Here is a 19,987-nt window from a genome sequence, read left to right as displayed (position 1 = left end):
ATTCAATGTTTCCCTCTTTAATGGGGGAGCAGCAAACCATTAAAATACTCAAGGAAATACTTCAAAACAGTACACTAAGTTTTTCCATAAAATACTTTAGTTAATATATGTACTCAACATTAGAGTACAACTACTGATCATCATTTTAACTCTAATTACTTGAGTGAAGGATAATAGTATTGCTTGTAACAAATGATCAATAACCTGTAGAGTAACACATAATCCCCCCCCATATAACATGGGGGCATCTCACAGTGGAACTTACTCGTGCTGTCCGTCACATAGACACTGTTTAGCTGAAACTCACACAATGCTTCACTTCACACACACTGTTATACGACGCATAAGCACTCAGTGATGGAGCAGCATGATGAGGATTCACAGTGGAGTATATCATCTATGTATTAGAGTCCATACACAAAAGACGGAAAATAAGACACACTTTTCAAAAGCATCTGTGTTTATTGAGTTGACAAACAGTGATACAAGTTAAAGTACAATAATTAAAAATATATAATCTAGTGCTGGAACTGTTTATATATATTTGCATATACATGCGTATGTGTATATGTATAAAATATTATTGCAAGTATGCCTAAATCAATGTGAATCATTAGAAAGGAAATAGACGTATACTTTATGTAATCCACCTGGTAGTTCTTCCATGTTCATACATTACACAAATATGACAACCGTCAAACAATGATTTATGTGACGAAAGACTTCACAACATCTACTGGATGATCAGAAGAAAATTAAGTCCACTAATATATTATATAGTATACAGTAGTATAGTTTTTTATATAGTGGACCACTGTATTGAAATGAAGCTTTTCATAGATTTAAAAATCGTTCTGAAATGCATGTAAACTAAAAGCTGCCTGGATGAGTATGCTTTGGAAACTGTAGTAGAGTAAAGTGTTATCCCAGGCTAACATGTACAGAGACTGAAGGAATGAGATAGCTAACATAGTGTTCATCAAGCTGCAACTTGATCACTAAATGTCCCGGATAGCCCAGATAAAACGTAGAGGGGTGTCCTTCATCTCTCTTTGGAAGACCTGGTCCAACCTCTCGCTCTGGGCCACAGTGAAGTGATGCTTCCAGTCACCGATGGTGCCTAATGTTTACAACATGAAGGAGAAGGTTGTAGTCATACACACTCACTGCCATGGATATTTAGTCTCGATAGTTAGGCTTTTCCTGAAGTACTTCATTTTTTTGTTTTGTGTTGTCTCTACTTCAACCCATCTTGTCTACAGTGGTCGACAACCCTTTCTATTAGAAAAGCCATTTTGCCACAAAATAAAATTTGTCTGGAGACACAAAACATATTTGATAACAAGTTGTTTTGTCCAGTTATGATGTATATAATACAACTATAGTTTGTTGCATTTATGGATTTGTAGATAATCGAAAAAGGAACAGCAAAAAGTTATAAATTAAGAAGCAGAAAATGCTGTGTCCTTGTTCTGGAATGTTTTCAAAATATTTCATTTTTTGTGGTTTGCTAATCTCTCACATTCTCTTTAAATTGTTATTGCTGGCAGTTAAGGCAAAGGATTCTAAACACACATATTTAAACTATTTTTCATAGGGGACTTTTTGGGGGGGATTTATCTATGGTTAGCCAGGGGTCAGTAACTCAGGATTAGCCACCCTGAGGGAAAAGCACCAGGACATAGAAGGATGCAAATATATAAATATAAGTTGACAAAACATTTAGAAAAATGTATTTCAGTGTCACAGTATCTCCGCATACTCCAAGATAAAATATGTTCCTTTCAAAATATTGTCCACTGTACAAAAAAGTTAAATAATATGGCCCTCATTTATGTCAAAGCTTCAGGAAGAAGGCTCAAGAGGCTCAAGAGCTGCGGGTTGCCAACCCTGCAAAGAAAATGCCACTGTAGCAGCTATAGTTAGGGCTACATCTGCTTTAGCTAATGCTACAGCTGCTATAGTGCCTTAGCTGCTTTAGCTAATGCTACAACTGCTATTGTTAGCGCTACAGCTGCTTTAGCTGGTGATACAGCTGCTATAGTTAGTGCCTCAACTGCTGAAGCTAGTGCTACAACTGCTATAGTTAGTAGGTAGTTCTATATCTGCTTTAGCTAATGCTACATCTGCCATAGTGCCTCAGCTGCTTTAGTTAGTGCTACAGCTGCTTCAGTTAGCTTTAGTTTACTTAACAATTTAGTTGTTTCCTGCATTTCAAGGTAGACAAGTCACATTTCCACTAACATTAATAAGCCAACAGCAAGGGAAAAAGGTCAGCTTCAGAATATTTGCACGGTGTGTGGTTGCAACACAGCCTCACGGCATATCATGTTATAGTCACGAAATTCATCTATTGATTCGTGTCACACAGAACGATTTTAATTTTAAAATCGTACGTTTACGTTGCTTTTAAGCAACGTAAATAATAACAAATTAGAAGGAAAAACAGATTACAAAAAATACATATTTCAGTATTCTGACACAGAACAATTTTAGAAGCAATGTATTTCTATTGGTAGTATGTTTCGTGCCTGCACTAAATAATAACAAGTTAGAAGGAAAAAAATGACAAAAAATACAGATTTCAGTATTCTGAGGCAAAAAAACTCAGACATTGTACAATTTAAAATAAAAGGGATATGGTTAGGCTTAGGGTAAGATTGAGTAAGAAAATGATTTTATGAACCACACAGCTTCTGGTATTCCAAGACCCGACCGGACAAAAAGACGTAAGCACGAAACATAGCCTACTACCAATAGAAATATATTGCTTTTAAAATCGCTCTGAGTGACACGAAAATCGTGTTGGTGAACACGAATCAATAGATTAAATTAATTTCGTGCATATAACACGAAATGCCGTGTAACTGGGTTGGGGTGGTGCAGTGGTTGAATTCAGTGAACTGTATGTTGAACCTCCCACACATTATGGTGGCAATTAACTTAGCATGTGCCACAGAGGATGGGGATGATAAAATTGGATGCTGAGTGTCTGTAGACACCAGGAATTCTCATGGACCCCCTGCTGACCCATGTGTACCAAACATCCCAAAGGATCCGATTATTACTTTATTAAGAGGTGTTCTTTGTAGTGAACACAGCGTGGGCAGAGAACAGAACAGAGATAAATATTGGACTCACTGTTATCTCATGGACACAAACACAACTGAATGATAATGGTAGATAGAAAAGTGCTGATGTGCAGTGGTGGGAAGAAACTAAGTACATTTACTCAAGTACTGTTCTTAGCTACACTTTTAAGATTCTAATATTTGACTTGAGTATATCCATTTTATGCTACTTTGTACTTCTACTCCACTAAATTAAGTTACTTTTAGTACCTTTAGTTACTTTACAGATTTTGATTAATGATGTGAAATATAATCAACACTTAAATAAGACTTTTGTTACACCTGGAGTAAATCCACAAGCTGTACCCTGCGGGATACAAAGGTTAAGTATCAGAGATTGACACCTAACAAAAGGAATCAGTAATCTATGTATCTAATCATCTACATCTTCCAAAATCTTAAAGCTCAAGTCACCTGTCCAGTGTGCCCTAAACTCTTTGCTGCTCAGGTCATCTGCTACCTGCACCTTCCGCCGTACACACTCTTACCTTTCCTCATGAATCTTCCCTCGTGGTGGCTGAACAGGTCATCTGGAACCTGCTCGTAGTTGGCCTTAGGGATCTTCTTCATGTTGTTGAAGGTACTGTGCTTCACCACGTTGGCCAGCTGCTCAGGATTCAGCTCTTTCTCCAGGAACACAGAGATCCTCTGCACTGCTGAATGCAGGTCCTGGACCAACATGAAAGGAAATGCACTTTTTTGTATCTGATCCTTCTAAACAAAAGCCTACAACATGTGTAATGATTGTAGCTTATAACGATTGATGCTTATGGACATGATTAAATGATTTCAGGTCCTACTTGAATCATTTCTTCATAAGTGATGAACAACATGTTCATATCATCCTTATGCGAGTACCAAGTCTTAACGTGCTCAAACCAGCTGCACCCAAACACTGCAATGAATAATGCACACAGTTACCACCACAATGCAGACATGCATCATGAGCTGCTCACAAAATACCACAGGCAACATTCTCTGACATTATTTTGCAACTGAAGACAACTCACCATCTCCTCTCATGAATTTCTCGAAGAAGTCATCGAAATCCTTCGGGGTTTCCAACATGTTTGCGAGCTTATGGAAGTAGAAGTAAGATACAAGGACGTCTTTGGGATTTCTTGCCACGTAGATCACCTTCAACAGGAACAATTACTTAAATAATACAAATAACTGTAATAAAAATGAGTGTCCCATACCACATTGTAGTGTGTTAGTACATGTTTGTATAGTGTATAAACAGGGATGCAAGAAAGGCTTTATTTTCATGTGCAAAGTAGCTACAGTGTATATTTGGCAATGAACAACTTAAGTCACAGGCTCCTCCAACATTGCAACATGAATATATATAGGACATAATATAAATTAAACAAATTAAATACAAATAATGAAATAAATAACAGAATATAAATAAAGTAGTGCAGGAGAACGTTGCAAGATGTGCAAGTAAATAAAATAAAATATAAATAATCCAAGAAGAGTCTATATACTACGGAGCCCCTAAAGGGACATGTAAAAAAAAAAAAAAAACAGAGAGAAAAAAAAAAGTCAGGATAACGAGTTAGTATCTCACGAGATACTAACTCGTTATCCTGACTTTTTTTTTACTAACTCGTGCGCACTTTTTTTTGTTGAGAAAGTTACTGGTGCGCCAAGGAGGAAGTGAAGTGCACAGGAGACAGCCATTTCATTGCAGACTGTTATGTTTACGTGGGGAAATGACAGTGCATACATTATTTGAGATATATATCGTACTTAGACGGCTAGTGACGGGCGGCCCACTTTGGTACCGGCCCAATGGGATTCGTCCCGAACGTCCCGATGGCCAGTCCGCCAGTGGCTCTGTGTGTGTGTGTGTGTGTGTGTGTGTGTGTGTGTGTGTGTGTGTGTGTGTGTGTGTGTGTGTGTGTGTGTGTGTGTGTGTGTGTGTGTTTGTTTCCCTATAAAACAGTATCTGAGAGTCACGGACATTAATTCATAGATCAAAGCAGACTGGTTTACAGACTCGCCAGTGTTTTGCCAATCTGGTGCTGAAACCAATAGCTCTACACCCCTGGCCGAAATGTCCATAAAATTAAGTCTGACTTAAAAATATATCTCAAATAATGTATGCACTGTCATTTCCCCACGTAAACATAACAGTCTGCAATGAAATGGGTTGTCTCGTGTTCCACTTCCTCCTTGGTGCATCGGTAACTTTCTAAAAAAAAAATAAAGTCAGGAAAACGGATTTGTTTCTCGTGCGCACGAGAAACAAATCCGTTTTCCTGACTTTATTTATTTTCTCTCTCTCTTTTTTTTTTCCATGTCCGTTTAGGGGCTCCGTAATATACACGTAAATGGAACATGATATATATATAAATAAATAGCAAGATGCAAACAGATGAATGTTTCTGGAGGCACTTTACAGAGCTCATGTTTAATGGTCTTATGGCCTGTGGAATGAAACTGTCTCAGTTGTGTCTTGTTATTGTCGGGGAACATAAAAAAGACAGTTTTCTAATAGTTACATCTTATTTTGCAACATACACACACCTATTCAAATATCAAAAATATTTCCGTTACTTTAAAAATAAATGTTAAATGACCCGTTCCTTGCAATCATTCCAAAGAAAAGCGAGAAGAAACAACATGTGTGAGAACACATTATCCTGCACGATGATGGCTAAAATGATATTAATGTTTTACCTTAATTAATATTGAGATCATGATCATATATCATGATTATTAACCGGTGTAAGTGCTAGGTTAGTTGAAAGCAATAATATTAAGTTGCATCTAATATTTGTTATTTAAACTTAATATTATTGCTTCTAACTAACCTTATACAGTTATGTAAAATCCGTCGACATAATACATTCAATTTAAGTCAACATTTCAGTTTTTTCAGTGTAGATGAATGAAACAATCTCTAACACTGGCTGCTGTCTGACTGTTAGTGAAGGGAGCATTTGATATCCAGCTGTGTTTTTAAGGAGGGGAGCACGTATTTGAATTGCATTTGTTTGTAAACATATACATTGTTTAAGGTATTAGAGGCTGATGGGGTACGAGCGTCGGCCCCCGTGTGTGAACCCCAGACAGCCCTGGCCCAATTTACCCCCTGCTTATAAATACTAAATATGGGGACATAAAGATTTGTGTAACACATGTGAGAGAGCTGACCTTGCCCTTCTTCAGGCTCAGAGCAGAAGGCATGAACTGGTACTGCAGGTGGGTGACCCTCATCCTGGGGGAGGGCGCCGTGATGAACGTCTGTCTGCTGCCATTCACCTCAATCCAGGGGATGAGATCAGCGTTGCAGGAGTTGCTGAGCCTGCTGATGGCTGCCAGGTCTCCCTTTGCTTCGAGGAGTAGCAAGATCTGCTGCATCCAGATGGTCCCTGACACACACATCGCAGAGAGAGTGAGCTCTGTCCAGGGACTGTTTTCAGAGTACACTCTGCTCTAACTGATCATTTGACTCCCAAATCTATTCGCAGCACACAAAAAGACGGAGATTCATGTGTACACCAGTGGTGTAAAGTAACTAAGTAGATTTACTCAAGGACTGCACATTAGTACAATTTTGCGGGACTTGTACTTAACTTGACTTTTTTGATTTCTTCTTTTTTGATTTCTTCTACTCCAATACAATTCAGAGGAAAATTGTGTACTTTTACTCCACTACATTTATGTAATACCTTTAGTTACTTTGCTGATTTGGATTAATGATGTGAAATATAATCAACTCTTAAATTAAATTAAAGTAAAACAAAAATGAAAAGCACTGATAGAAAACTATTTTAAGAAAACTATAATAACATAAAAATATATAAAAAAATATAGCAGTATTTACATTGAATAATAATGAAATCAGACTTTAGTTCCACCTGGAGTGAATTCACAAGCCACCCTGCAGTATACAAAGTCATTACAACTAGCTGCACCTTTACCAGCTTTGAGAACACGTTCATGATCAATCATTATAAAACATATCGTATATATTATTCTGAAATCTGCATAATGAGTAATTTTACTTTTGGTACTTTTAGTATATTTTAATGCTAATACTTCTCTAATTTGACTAAGCACACTGACTTGAGGTGACCCCCTCTCTTCAGGACCCCTCTCACCTGACTTTGGGTATGTGACCACAAACACATCGGAGTCTCTGATCTCCAGGTCGTTGATCTGGTCCACATCGTCTGGATCATGAGTGCCGCTGATCAGAGTGAAGCCTCTGTGTGGCACTAGCTCATACTCACAAGTCTCTACTGCCATCATAGCTATAAAGCAAGACAAAAAACACGTGTTCAGCCCCCTTTCTTATTTGAAATGTCTAAAACAGCAGTTCTTTTTGATTTGATGCTCCATGGATACATATTAACTCTTTCATGTACACTCTCCTATTTAGCTTTGATTTGATCATTCCTGACTTTGATTACATCTGCAGAAGAAGATGCTCTACCAATAAAAAAATACTGTCGAGAAAATCTATCTATTTTAAAGTGGCTCCCAAGGGCCCCATATAATCAGTGAAAGGCTGAAAGAAGCAATGCACAGAAAGTGATCCACATGTAGCATACCTGCTCTGCTGCCGATGCTCCAGTGTCTGCCAACACCAGGAAATGTGTCTCATCAACAAACTGTCCTGAAACCTGACCCGACGCAACCCCCTCCTTCACACTGCGAGGAACAGAGAGATTCCCCTTTTCCTTCTCCCCCCCCTGTGTGGGGAACAGCGAGCTTCCCCTTCTCCTGCTCCCCCCCTGTGTGGGGAACAGCACATTCTAGAGCCGCCCCACAGCAATACACAGAAACAGAACAATCCTCAAGCAGCTTGCGCAACGTCAAAACAAGGTTCTGTTTTTACACAAGGAGCACTGATCCAAGTGACACTAATCAAACAGTGTGGAGGCTGTACCTTCAGTAAGGGGGAGGGGCGGGAAGTGATACCTAACCATAAAATAAATCCACTATCAACTGTTCTGTTGTCTTAGTCCACTAGTTTAATGACCCATGCATACTGTAAGATCACAGAAGCTGAGTTGTCCTGTATCCTAGTTACCTGTACAAAATGTATTTAGTAACCTAATCAGAGGGTCAAAATATAAAGGTATTGTCACCAGATTACTTTTCATTACCTCAGTATCAAATGCAATGCAAACAATAGAAAATAAATATCACTAAGATGTTTTTACGTAAGTGTATGATGTAAGACAACAGAACAATATCACCTTAGAAAATAAAAAAACAAGATATTTAGTATGTAAAATGTGTCCTCTGCTCAGAGATTTTATTCATAGGGAAACCTGCCATTCATGAAGCATATGCAGGCAGCAGACTATACACCAACAATGAAACACATGAGCACATACTACAGTTTAAAAAAGCAGAAATACAATCTGATCTGACCACAGAAAAAGCTCACACACACTATATTATGAACATATAGGTGAATTAAAACAAGAACAACTAGGTTATGAAAACCATGAAGCAGATTCAGGCAGTAGGCGTAGAGATTCACACTGAAAGTATTAGCCTAGAACAGTAGAGTTTACAGAGAAGAGATAACATCTGATCCTTTTACAACAAACACTATGCTTTTTTAAAAATCTTTTACTAACATTGTAATCTTGCTTTTCATTTTTAGAAATATAACAGTAGTCTGGTAACACCTTTAATTTAATGCAACTGTAAGAGAAATCGGTTCCCTTGTTTTTATATCCTGGTTTCATTACATCTAATCTGTTACTCTCCAAACCTGTGTCCTTAGTGCCAATGTAATCCTGCAAGTAATCCCCAATTTTCGGAAATGTAATTAATCTGATTACGTATTTTTTATATAACTGTAAGGGAATACAGTTACCTTTTTTTTGTATCCTGTCCTCGGTGGAGTGGATTGGTCGTTACACTTTTTACTTTCATTCCATTCCCTCAGACTGTATCCTTGATAGAGTGTGTAAGTGTCATCTAAGAATGGAGTGACAAGGACTCATTAAACGTATCAGCTTCCCCTCGAGGTTAACCTTTGACCTTATTGAACTGTGATCATTTCCTAGAAGTGCTTCTGTCAGCTGCTACTCCATAAACAGGACCTCTCACACGTTCACTGTGAATAACTGAACAGCATGGAGAACAGAGTTTTTTCAAAATGTTTATTAGAAAAACAACTACAATAAATAGTTCCTGAAATGAGAAATCACATGTTTATTCACAGTAAAAACAAAAACAAGAGATAAAGTGTCTTCTTCCTCTCATGGGATCCTCTCTGCACATAATGTTCTGGAGCCCACGATGCGCCTCTGCGAAGAGATCAACAGACAGAGATCAATACACTGACACACACACACACACACACACACACACACACACACACACACACACACACACACACACACACACACACACACACACACACACACACACACACACACACACACACACACACACACACACACACACACACACACACACACACACACACACACACACACACACACACACACACACACACACACACACACACACACACACACACACACACACACACACACACACACACACACACACACACACACACACACACACACACACACACAGGATGCAAACTCATCAGGTATGAAAAAAGTGACAAGGACCCGAGCCCCCCGACCCCACGGAATATCGGCTTTAAAATGAGGAATAACAGGATGTTAGCAGTCAGAACAACTAAAGCAGCAGGTAATAATAACAGAAACGCCAAAGAGTCACATCTGATAGAAATATATAAAAGCATTTATTTTAATTGTGTAGCAGTCAGTTTATAATTTTGGCAGCACTGTTGAGCATTTTGAAAATGTATTTTCATGCCTCTGTGCAAGGCTTAGTCTTTCTATCTGTATAGCCACTGGTGTAAAGTAACTAAGTTCATAAACTCAAGTACTATACTTGGGTACAATGTTGAGCTACTTGTACTTTACTTAATTATTTCAATGTTTTGCTACTTTGTACTTCTTCTCCTCTACAGTTCAGAGGTACATGGTGTACTTTGACTCCACTACATGTATTTAATACCTTTAGTTACTTTACAGATCTGGATGAATGATGTGAAATATAATCAAGTTTTAAATCAGACTTTAGTTCCACCTGGAGTAAATCCACCAGCTGCCCTGCAGTATACAAAGTCATTCAAACTAGCTGCACCTTCACCAGCTTTGAGAACACTTTAATGATCAATCATTATAAAACATATCATATATATTATTCTGAAATGGACCAATCTGCACAACGACTACTTTTACTGTCGCTACTTTCACTATATTTTGATGAGAATACTTTTCTACTTTTACTTGAGGAACATTTTGAATGCAGGACTTTTACTGTAACAGAGTATTCCTACACTCTGGTACTTCTACTTTTACTCAAGTACAATATCTGAGTACTTCTACTTTTACTCAAGTACAAGATCTGAGTACTTCTACTTTTACTCAAGTACAAGATCTGAGTACTACTACTCTTACTCAAGAACAAGATCTGAGTACTTCCACTTTTACTCAAGTACAAGACCTGAGTACTTCTACTATTACTCAAGTACAAGACCTGAGTACTTCCACTTTTACTCAAGTACAAGACCTGAGTACTTCTACTTTTACTCAAGTACAAGATCTGAGTACTACTACTCTTACTCAAGAACAAGATCTGAGTACTTCCACTTTTACTCAAGTACAAGATCTGAGTACTTCTACTTTTACTCAAGTACAAGATCTATACTTATACCACCTCTGTTTATAGCCTATGAAAAAAACTATTAGAAAACGAAGGCTAAAGCTAACGTTAGCTGATAGTGACAATATATGCTAGTTAGCCAGCTCAACGATAATATTGCGACAGAAACACTTTTCAGTTCACATCACGCTCTGCCGCTCTGCTCTGAACACCTGAACGGCCCGTTCTAACAGCTGTTCACCAGCGGTCCAGTCTGTGCCACAGTGACTCCGGACCACAGTTAATATTAACGAACGCACCCGTAGGTAATGTAGCTGCTGAAGCTAGACCATCATCGCGGCCGCAGATTACTCCGGGTCCCAGACCCCCCCCATACCCCAAAAATATTTTTATTGCAGATCTACATGAATCACACACACGACCTATTTTGGATTCAAAACGGCGAATTTCGCCGAAAGGTGACAAGTTTGTATCCCTGACACACACACACACACACACACACACACACACACACACACACACACACACACACACACACACACACACACACACACACACACACACACACACACACACACACACACAGACACACACACACACACACACACACACACACACACACACACACACACACACACACACACACACGGGATGCAAACTCATCAGGTATGAAAAAAGTGACAAGGACCCGAGCCCCCCCGACCCCACGGAATATCGGCTTTAAAATGAGGAATAACAGGATGTTAGCAGTCAGAACAACTAAAGCAGCAGGTAATAATAACAGAAACGCCAAAGAGTCACATCTGATAGAAATATATAAAAGCATTTATTTTAATTGTGTAGCAGTCAGTTTATAATTTTGGCAGCACTGTTGAGCATTTTGAAAATGTATTTTCATGCCTCTGTGCAAGGCTTAGTCTTTCTATCTGTATAGCCATTGGTGTAAAGTAACTAAGTTCATAAACTCAAGTACTATACTTGGGTACAATGTTGAGCTACTTGTACTTTACTTAATTATTTCAATGTTTTGCTACTTTGTTCTTCTTCTCCTCTACAGTTCAGAGGTACATGGTGTACTTTGACTCCACTACATGTATTTAATACCTTTAGTTACTTTACAGATCTGGAAGAATGATGTGAAATATAATCAAGTGTTAACTCAGACTTTAGTTCCACCTGGAGTAAATCCACAAGCTACCCTGCAGTATACAAAGTCATTCAAACTAGCTGCACCTTTACCAGCTTTGAGAACACTTTAATGATCAATCATTATAAAACATATCATATATATTATTCTGAAATAAACCAATCTGCACAACGACTACTTTTACTGTCGCTACTTTCACTATATTTTGATGAGAATACTTTTCTACTTTCACTTGAGGAACATTTTGAATGCAGGACTTTTACTGAAACAGAGTATTCCTACACTCTGGTACTTCTACTTTTACTCAAGTACAATATCTGAGTACTTCTACTTTTACTACAAGATCAGAGTACTTCTACTTTTACTACAATATCTGAGTACTTCTACTTTTACTCAAGTACAAGATCTGAGTACTTCTACTTTTACTCAAGTACAAGATCTGAGTACTACTACTCTTACTCAAGAACAAGATCTGAGTACTTCCACTTTTACTCAAGTACAAGATCTGAGTACTTCTACTTTTACTCTAGTACAAGATCTGAGTACTTCTACTTTTAATCAAGTACAATATCTGAGTACTTCTACTTTTACTCTAGTACAAGATCTGAGTGCTTCTACTTTTACTCAAGTACAAGATCTGAGTACTTCTACTTTTACTCAAGAACAAAATCTGAGTACTTCTACTTTTACTCAAGAACAAGATCTGAGTACTTCTACTTTTAATCAAGTACAATATCTGAGTACTTCTACTTTTACTCTAGTACAAGATCTGAGTGCTTCTACTTTTACTCAAGTACAAGATCTGAGTACTTCTACTTTTACTCAAGAACAAGATCTGAGTACTTCTACTTTTAATCAAGTACAAGATCTGAGTACTTCCACTTTTACTCAAGTACAAGACCTGAGTACTTCTACTTTTATTCTAGAACAAGATCTGAGTACTTCTACTTTTACTCAAGTACAAGATCTATACTTATACCACCTCTGTTTATAGCCTATGAAAAAAACTATTAGAAAACGAAGGCTAAAGCTAACGTTAGCTGATAGTGACAATATATGCTAGTTAGCCAGCTCAACGATAATATTGCGACAGAAACACTTTTCAGTGCACATCACGCTCTGCCGCTCTGCTCTGAACACCTGAACGGCCCGTTCTAACAGCTGTTCACCAGCGGTCCAGTCTGTGCCACAGTGACTCCGGACCACAGTTAATATTAACGAACGCACCCGTAGGTAATGTAGCTGCTGAAGCTAGACCATCATCGCGGCCGCAGATTACTCCGGGTCCCAGACCCCCCCCATACCCCAAAAATATTTTTATTGCAGATCTACATGAATCACACACACGACCTATTTTGGATTCAAAACGGCGAATTTCGCCGAAAGGTGACAAGTTTGCATCCCTGACACACACACACACACACACACACACACACACACACACACACACACACACACACACACACACACACACACACACACACACACACACACACACACACACACACACACACACACACACACACACACACACACACACACACACACACACACACACACACACACACGGGATGCAAACTCATCAGGTATGAAAAAGGCGACAAGGACCCGAGCCCCCCGACCCCACGGAATATCGGCTTTAAAATGAGGAATAACAGGATGTTAGCAGTCAGAACAACTAAAGCAGCAGGTAATAATAACAGAAACGCCAAAGAGTCACATCTGATAGAAATATATAAAAGCATTTATTTTAATTGTGTAGCAGTCAGTTTATCATTTTGGCAGCACTGTTGAGCATTTTGAAAATGTATTTTCATGCCTCTGTGCAAGGCGTAGTCTTTCTATCTGTATAGCCACTGGTGTAAAGTAACTAAGTTCATAAACTCAAGTACTATACTTGGGTACAATGTTGAGCTACTTGTACTTTACTTAATTATTTCAATGTTTTGCTACTTTGTACTTCTTCTCCTCTACAGTTCAGAGGTACATGGTGTACTTTGACTCCACTACATGTATTTAATACCTTTAGTTACTTTACAGATGTGGATGAATGATGTGAAATATAATCAAGTGTTAACTCAGACTTTAGTTCCACCTGGAGTAAATCCACAAGCTACCCTGCAGTATACAAAGTCATTCAAACTAGCTGCACCTTCACCAGCTTTGAGAACACTTTCATGATCAATCATTATAAAACATATCATATATTATTCTGAAATGGACCAATCTGCACAACGACTACTTTTACTGTCGCTACTTTCACTATATTTTGATGAGAATACTTTTCTACTTTCACTTGAGGAACATTTTGAATGCAGGACTTTTACTGAAACAGAGTATTCCTACACTCTGGTACTTCTACTTTTACTCAAGTACAATATCTGAGTACTTCTACTTTTACTCAAGTACAAGATCTGAGTACTTCTACTTTTACTCAAGTACAAGATCTGAGTACTACTACTCTTACTCAAGAACAAGATCTGAGTACTTCCACTTTTACTCAAGTACAAGACCTGAGTACTTCTACTATTACTCAAGTACAAGATCTGAGTACTTCTACTTTTATTCTAGAACAAGATCTGAGTACTTCTACTTTTACTCAAGTACAAGATCTGAGTACTTCTACTTTTACTCAAGTACAAGATCTGAGTACTTCTACTTTTAATCAAGAACAAGATCTGAGTACTTCTACTTTTAATCAAGTACAATATCTGAGTACTTCCACTTTTACTCAAGTACAAGACCTGAGTACTTCTACTTTTACTCAAGTACAAGATCTGAGTACTACTACTCTTACTCAAGAACAAGATCTGAGTACTTCCACTTTTACTCAAGTACAAGACCTGAGTACTTCTACTATTACTCAAGTACAAGATCTGAGTACTTCTACTTTTATTCTAGAACAAGATCTGAGTACTTCTACTTTTACTCAAGTACAAGATCTGAGTACTTCTACTTTTACTCAAGTACAAGATCTGAGTACTTCTACTTTTAATCAAGAACAAGATCTGAGTACTTCTACTTTTAATCAAGTACAATATCTGAGTACTTCCACTTTTACTCAAGTACAAGACCTGAGTACTTCTACTTTTATTCTAGAACAAGATCTGAGTACTTCTACTTTTACTCAAGTACAAGATCTATACTTATACCACCTCTGTTTATAGCCTATGAAAAAAACTATTACAAAACGAAGGCTAAAGCTAACGTTAGCTGATAGTGACAATATATGCTAGTTAGCCAGCTCAACGATAATATTGCGACAGAAACACTTTTCAGTGCACATCACGCTCTGCCGCTCTGCTCTGAACACCTGAACGGCCCGTTCTAACAGCTGTTCACCAGCGGTCCAGTCTGTGCCACAGTGACTCCGGACCACAGTTAATATTAACGAACGCACCCGTAGGTAATGTAGCTGCTGAAGCTAGACCATCATCGCGGCCGCAGATTACTCCGGGTCCCAGACTCCCCCCATACCCCAAAAATATTTTTATTCCAGATCTACATGAATCACACACACGACCTATTTTGGATTCAAAACGGCGAATTTCGCCGAAAGGTGACAAGTTTGCATCCCTGACACACACACACACACACACACACACACACCACACACACACACACACACACACACACACACACACACACACACACACCACACACACACACACACACACACACACCACACACACACACACACACACACACACACACACACACACACACACACACACACACACACACACACACACACACACACACACGGGATGCAAACTCATCAGGTATGAAAAAGGTGACAAGGACCCGAGCCCCCCGACCCCACGGAATATCGGCTTTAAAATGAGGAATAACAGGATGTTAGCAGTCAGAACAACTAAAGCAGCAGGTAATAATAACAGAAACGCCAAAGAGTCACATCTGATAGAAATATATAAAAGCATTTATTTTAATTGTGTAGCAGTCAGTTTATAATTTTGGCAGCACTGTTGAGCATTTTGAAAATGTATTTTCATGCCTCTGTGCAAGGCTTAGTCTTTCTATCTGTATAGCCATTGGTGTAAAGTAACTAAGTTCATAAACTCAAGTACTATACTTGGGTACAATGTTGAGCTACTTGTACTTTACTTAATTATTTCAATGTTTTGCTACTTTGTTCTTCTTCTCCTCTACAGTTCAGAGGTACATGGTGTACTTTGGCTCCACTACATGTATTTAATACCTTTAGTTACTTTACAGATGTGGATGAATGATGTGAAATATAATCAAGTGTTAACTCAGACTTTAGTTCCACCTGGAGTAAACCCACAAGCTACCCTGCAGTATACAAAGTCATTCAAACTAGCTGCACCTTTACCAGCTTTGAGAACACTTTAATGATCAATCATTATAAAACATATCATATATATTATTCTGAAATAAACCAATCTGCACAACGACTACTTTTACTGTCGCTACTTTCACTATATTTTGATGAGAATACTTTTCTACTTTCACTTGAGGAACATTTTGAATGCAGGACTTTTACTGAAACAGAGTATTCCTACACTCTGGTACTTCTACTTTTACTCAAGTACAATATCTGAGTACTTCTACTTTTACTACAAGATCAGAGTACTTCTACTTTTACTACAATATCTGAGTACTTCTACTTTTACTCAAGTACAAGATCTGAGTACTTCTACTTTTACTCAAGTACAAGATCTGAGTACTACTACTCTTACTCAAGAACAAGATCTGAGTACTTCCACTTTTACTCAAGTACAAGATCTGAGTACTTCTACTTTTACTCTAGTACAAGATCTGAGTACTTCTACTTTTAATCAAGTACAATATCTGAGTACTTCTACTTTTACTCTAGTACAAGATCTGAGTGCTTCTACTTTTACTCAAGTACAAGATCTGAGTACTTCTACTTTTACTCAAGAACAAAATCTGAGTACTTCTACTTTTACTCAAGAACAAGATCTGAGTACTTCTACTTTTAATCAAGTACAATATCTGAGTACTTCTACTTTTACTCTAGTACAAGATCTGAGTGCTTCTACTTTTACTCAAGTACAAGATCTGAGTACTTCTACTTTTACTCAAGAACAAGATCTGAGTACTTCTACTTTTAATCAAGTACAAGATCTGAGTACTTCCACTTTTACTCAAGTACAAGACCTGAGTACTTCTACTTTTATTCTAGAACAAGATCTGAGTACTTCTACTTTTACTCAAGTACAAGATCTATACTTATACCACCTCTGTTTATAGCCTATGAAAAAAACTATTAGAAAACGAAGGCTAAAGCTAACGTTAGCTGATAGTGACAATATATGCTAGTTAGCCAGCTCAACGATAATATTGCGACAGAAACACTTTTCAGTGCACATCACGCTCTGCCGCTCTGCTCTGAACACCTGAACGGCCCGTTCTAACAGCTGTTCACCAGCGGTCCAGTCTGTGCCACAGTGACTCCGGACCACAGTTAATATTAACGAACGCACCCGTAGGTAATGTAGCTGCTGAAGCTAGACCATCATCGCGGCCGCAGATTACTCCGGGTCCCAGACCCCCCCCATACCCCAAAAATATTTTTATTGCAGATCTACATGAATCACACACACGACCTATTTTGGATTCAAAACGGCGAATTTCGCCGAAAGGTGACAAGTTTGGCATCCCTGACACACACACACACACACACACACACACACACACACACACACACACACACACACACACACACACACACACACACACACACACACACACACACACACACACACACACACACACACACACACACACACACACACACACACACACACACACACACACACACACACATACCATGTATACATCACTTCAGGGGACATTACATTGACTTACATGCATTTCCTGGAGACTTATCCTAACCTTAACCATAACCAACACATGCCTAACACTAACCCTTAACCTTACCCTAACTTCACCCTAAAATGAATGATTCCCCTCATGGGGTGCTCCATTTTGTCCCCATAAGGGAGGCGAGTCCCCACACGTGACTGTGTAAACAGATTTAGGTCCCCACAAGTATAGTAATGCTAGGCCACACACACGCACACACCTGTTTCTCCTCTGCAGACAGCCCCCCCTGCACTGCCACCAGCTGGTACTGTGTGTGCTTCAGGTTGCGGGGGGGCTTCCGGAGTTGTTTCAGGGCTGTGGGCAGGGTGTCTCTGCTCAGTAGCCTCCTGGTGTCTGATGCTGGGGAGGCGGGGTCCAGGAGCAGCAGGCTCAGGCTGCCGTTCCTCCTCTGCTCCAGACCCACAATGGAGCGGCTGTGGCCTGCAGGGGGAGACAGGTCACAGCTGTGAGGGACAGCCTCAGACCGGTGTAACAGAGAGGGGGGAGGGGCACAGTATTGTTTACATTTGGTATAAAGCCTCTTCTGGCTCTGCAGCTTAGGCATCAGGCAGCATCACACAGGTTTACCCCAAGGATGTTTGTGTGAAGCAAGTGATTCGGAAGAATTTTGAGCAGATTATTTCCTGAGAATTCAGCATCCGAAATATTTTATTTTAGGAACTTTTGATAAAATGTTCACTGTATTATATATATGTTTAGTCAACCGTACAGTAGAGCGGTGCAGTGATGATGTATTTCTGTAGGCCGACCTGTTAGCATTGCAAGGGCTCCCTCCACAAAAGTTGACAACATGTTTATGATACTCAACACGTTTGGTTCAGAAGGAAAATCTCCAAATATTTACAGTACACCATTCTGTGATTTTTAAACCTTAAATGCTATTGCAGAAGTAAAAAGCTAATGCCATAAACAAATTACATCACGGTCACATGGGTGCACATCACCATGGTTAAGCTAAAGGCGGATAATGTTCAACATGGTGATGTTTGGAAGGGTCAAATGGTCGCAACCTCTGTTTTTAAAGACACATATAAGCTTCGGAAATTCACGAGTGGGGTATTAACAGACGTATTTTATGTTGTACAATAAACGTGAAAAACGTGCTTCTGACCACACACACGTTAAAAGAAAAATCGACAACAATACAAATACAACTACAGATTATATAAGCATTTAGTTCAAATGCGATTTAAAATGCTCTCAGGTTTTACACCTCTTATGAAATGTAAACTACATTTATTACGGAGTTTATGTCCGAGCCAACAGACTCACAGATCGTTGGCTACTGAGAGAAATGCAAAATGCATGTAGTATGACACAAGCCTCCGCTGTGGATTTTCAAAACAAAATACAGTAAAACTGTGGTCGCATGCCCAAGTTGAACTCTCTGAGGTCTAAGCCATATTTTCACATGTTAGGCTCGCCTGGGCTTTTTTTTGTAAAAATGCGATTAAAATATGAACCTTGGTGACCATCGGGCTGGCCTGCATGGTCTGCCTGCACAACAAAAATAAAAAAACGTTTTTGCAGCCCCAACAACAGCCTCTGGTCATCAACAGACTTCATGCAATGCTTCATTGGATGCATATATTAGATACTAATCTCTATCTCACTCCTAACACATCTAAATCTACTCAGCATGGATAAATGTTCATAAAATACATCCATTGTTTGTTTTATACGCTTCTTGACATCCTAAAAAACACATCGTTTTCCTAGAAAAGATTACAAATCGCCAGAAAATGGTACAAACAAGTGGCAACATGTGTGACGAAGGTGTTGCGCTGGGCTATATCATGCAATCGAAAGTGAAACTTAAGCTCGCTCCATTGCGGAGATATCCCCTCTGGCTGGGCCACTCAAGGACATTCACAGACTTGTCCCGAAGCCACTCCTTTGTTATCGTGGCTGTGTGCTTAGGGTCGTTGTCCTGTTGAAAGGTGAACCTTCGCCCCAGTCTGAGGTCCAGAGCGCTCTGGAGCAGGTTTTCATCAAGGATCTCCCTGTACATTGCTGCATTGATCTTTCCCTTTGATCCTGACTGGTCTCCTAGTTCCTGCTGCTGAAAAACATCCCACAGCATGAAGCTGCAGCCACCATGCTCCACTGTAGGGATGGTGTTGGCCAG

At 39.1% G+C, this 19,987-nt stretch overlaps 2 protein-coding genes across 9 annotated transcripts in view; both read right to left on the bottom strand.

The window, feature by feature from the left end:
* Positions 1-442: 442 nt before the first annotated feature.
* LOC117553744 (amine sulfotransferase-like) lies at positions 443-9,131 on the bottom strand. 2 transcript variants are annotated; one of them, XM_034227823.1, is made up of 7 exons: positions 8,983-9,131; positions 7,247-7,399; positions 6,297-6,514; positions 4,142-4,268; positions 3,932-4,026; positions 3,620-3,800; positions 443-1,120 (listed from the first exon to the last, which is right to left on the bottom strand). In XM_034227823.1, the coding sequence occupies exons 2-7, from the start codon at positions 7,395-7,397 to the stop codon at positions 999-1,001; spliced, it is 894 nt and encodes a 297-aa protein (XP_034083714.1). In that variant the 5' UTR covers positions 7,398-7,399; positions 8,983-9,131; the 3' UTR covers positions 443-998. The 2 variants fall into 2 exon arrangements, with proteins under 2 accessions (XP_034083714.1, XP_034083707.1); XM_034227816.1 differs by lacking the exon at positions 8,983-9,131 and adding an exon at positions 7,700-7,940.
* Positions 9,132-9,257: 126 nt separating this feature from the next.
* zufsp (zinc finger containing ubiquitin peptidase 1) overlaps positions 9,258-19,987 on the bottom strand; it is a 30,388-nt gene continuing 19,658 nt past the window's right edge. For all 7 annotated transcript variants that reach the window (XM_034230406.1, XM_034230431.1, XM_034230440.1 and 4 more), the window contains 2 exons: positions 18,059-18,279; positions 9,258-9,418 (listed from right to left, as the gene is read on the bottom strand). In XM_034230406.1, the coding sequence (XP_034086297.1) occupies positions 9,371-9,418; positions 18,059-18,279 (269 nt within the window). In that variant the 3' untranslated portion in view covers positions 9,258-9,370. The remainder of the gene's footprint in view (positions 9,419-18,058; positions 18,280-19,987) is intronic.

This window comes from Gymnodraco acuticeps, unplaced genomic scaffold, assembly GCF_902827175.1.
Source record: "Gymnodraco acuticeps unplaced genomic scaffold, fGymAcu1.1, whole genome shotgun sequence".
NCBI lineage: Eukaryota > Metazoa > Chordata > Actinopteri > Perciformes > Bathydraconidae > Gymnodraco > Gymnodraco acuticeps.
The sequence above is the reverse complement of the archived record's forward strand: the minus strand, read 5'-3'. Positions and strand labels throughout refer to the sequence as shown.

Excerpts from the sequence above, each read along its gene's own strand:
- LOC117553744 (XM_034227823.1), bottom strand. The coding sequence starts at position 7,397 with ATGATGGCAGTAGAGACTTGTGAGTATGAGCTAGTGCCACACAGAGGC. Across the intron at positions 4,269-6,296 it reads TGAGCCTGAAGAAGGGCAAG|GTGATCTACGTGGCAAGAAA; the intron begins GTCAGCTCTCTC and ends TTCCTGTTGAAG. Across the intron at positions 1,121-3,619 it reads GGGAAGATTCATGAGGAAAG|GCACCATCGGTGACTGGAAG; the intron begins GTAAGAGTGTGT and ends TGTAAACATTAG.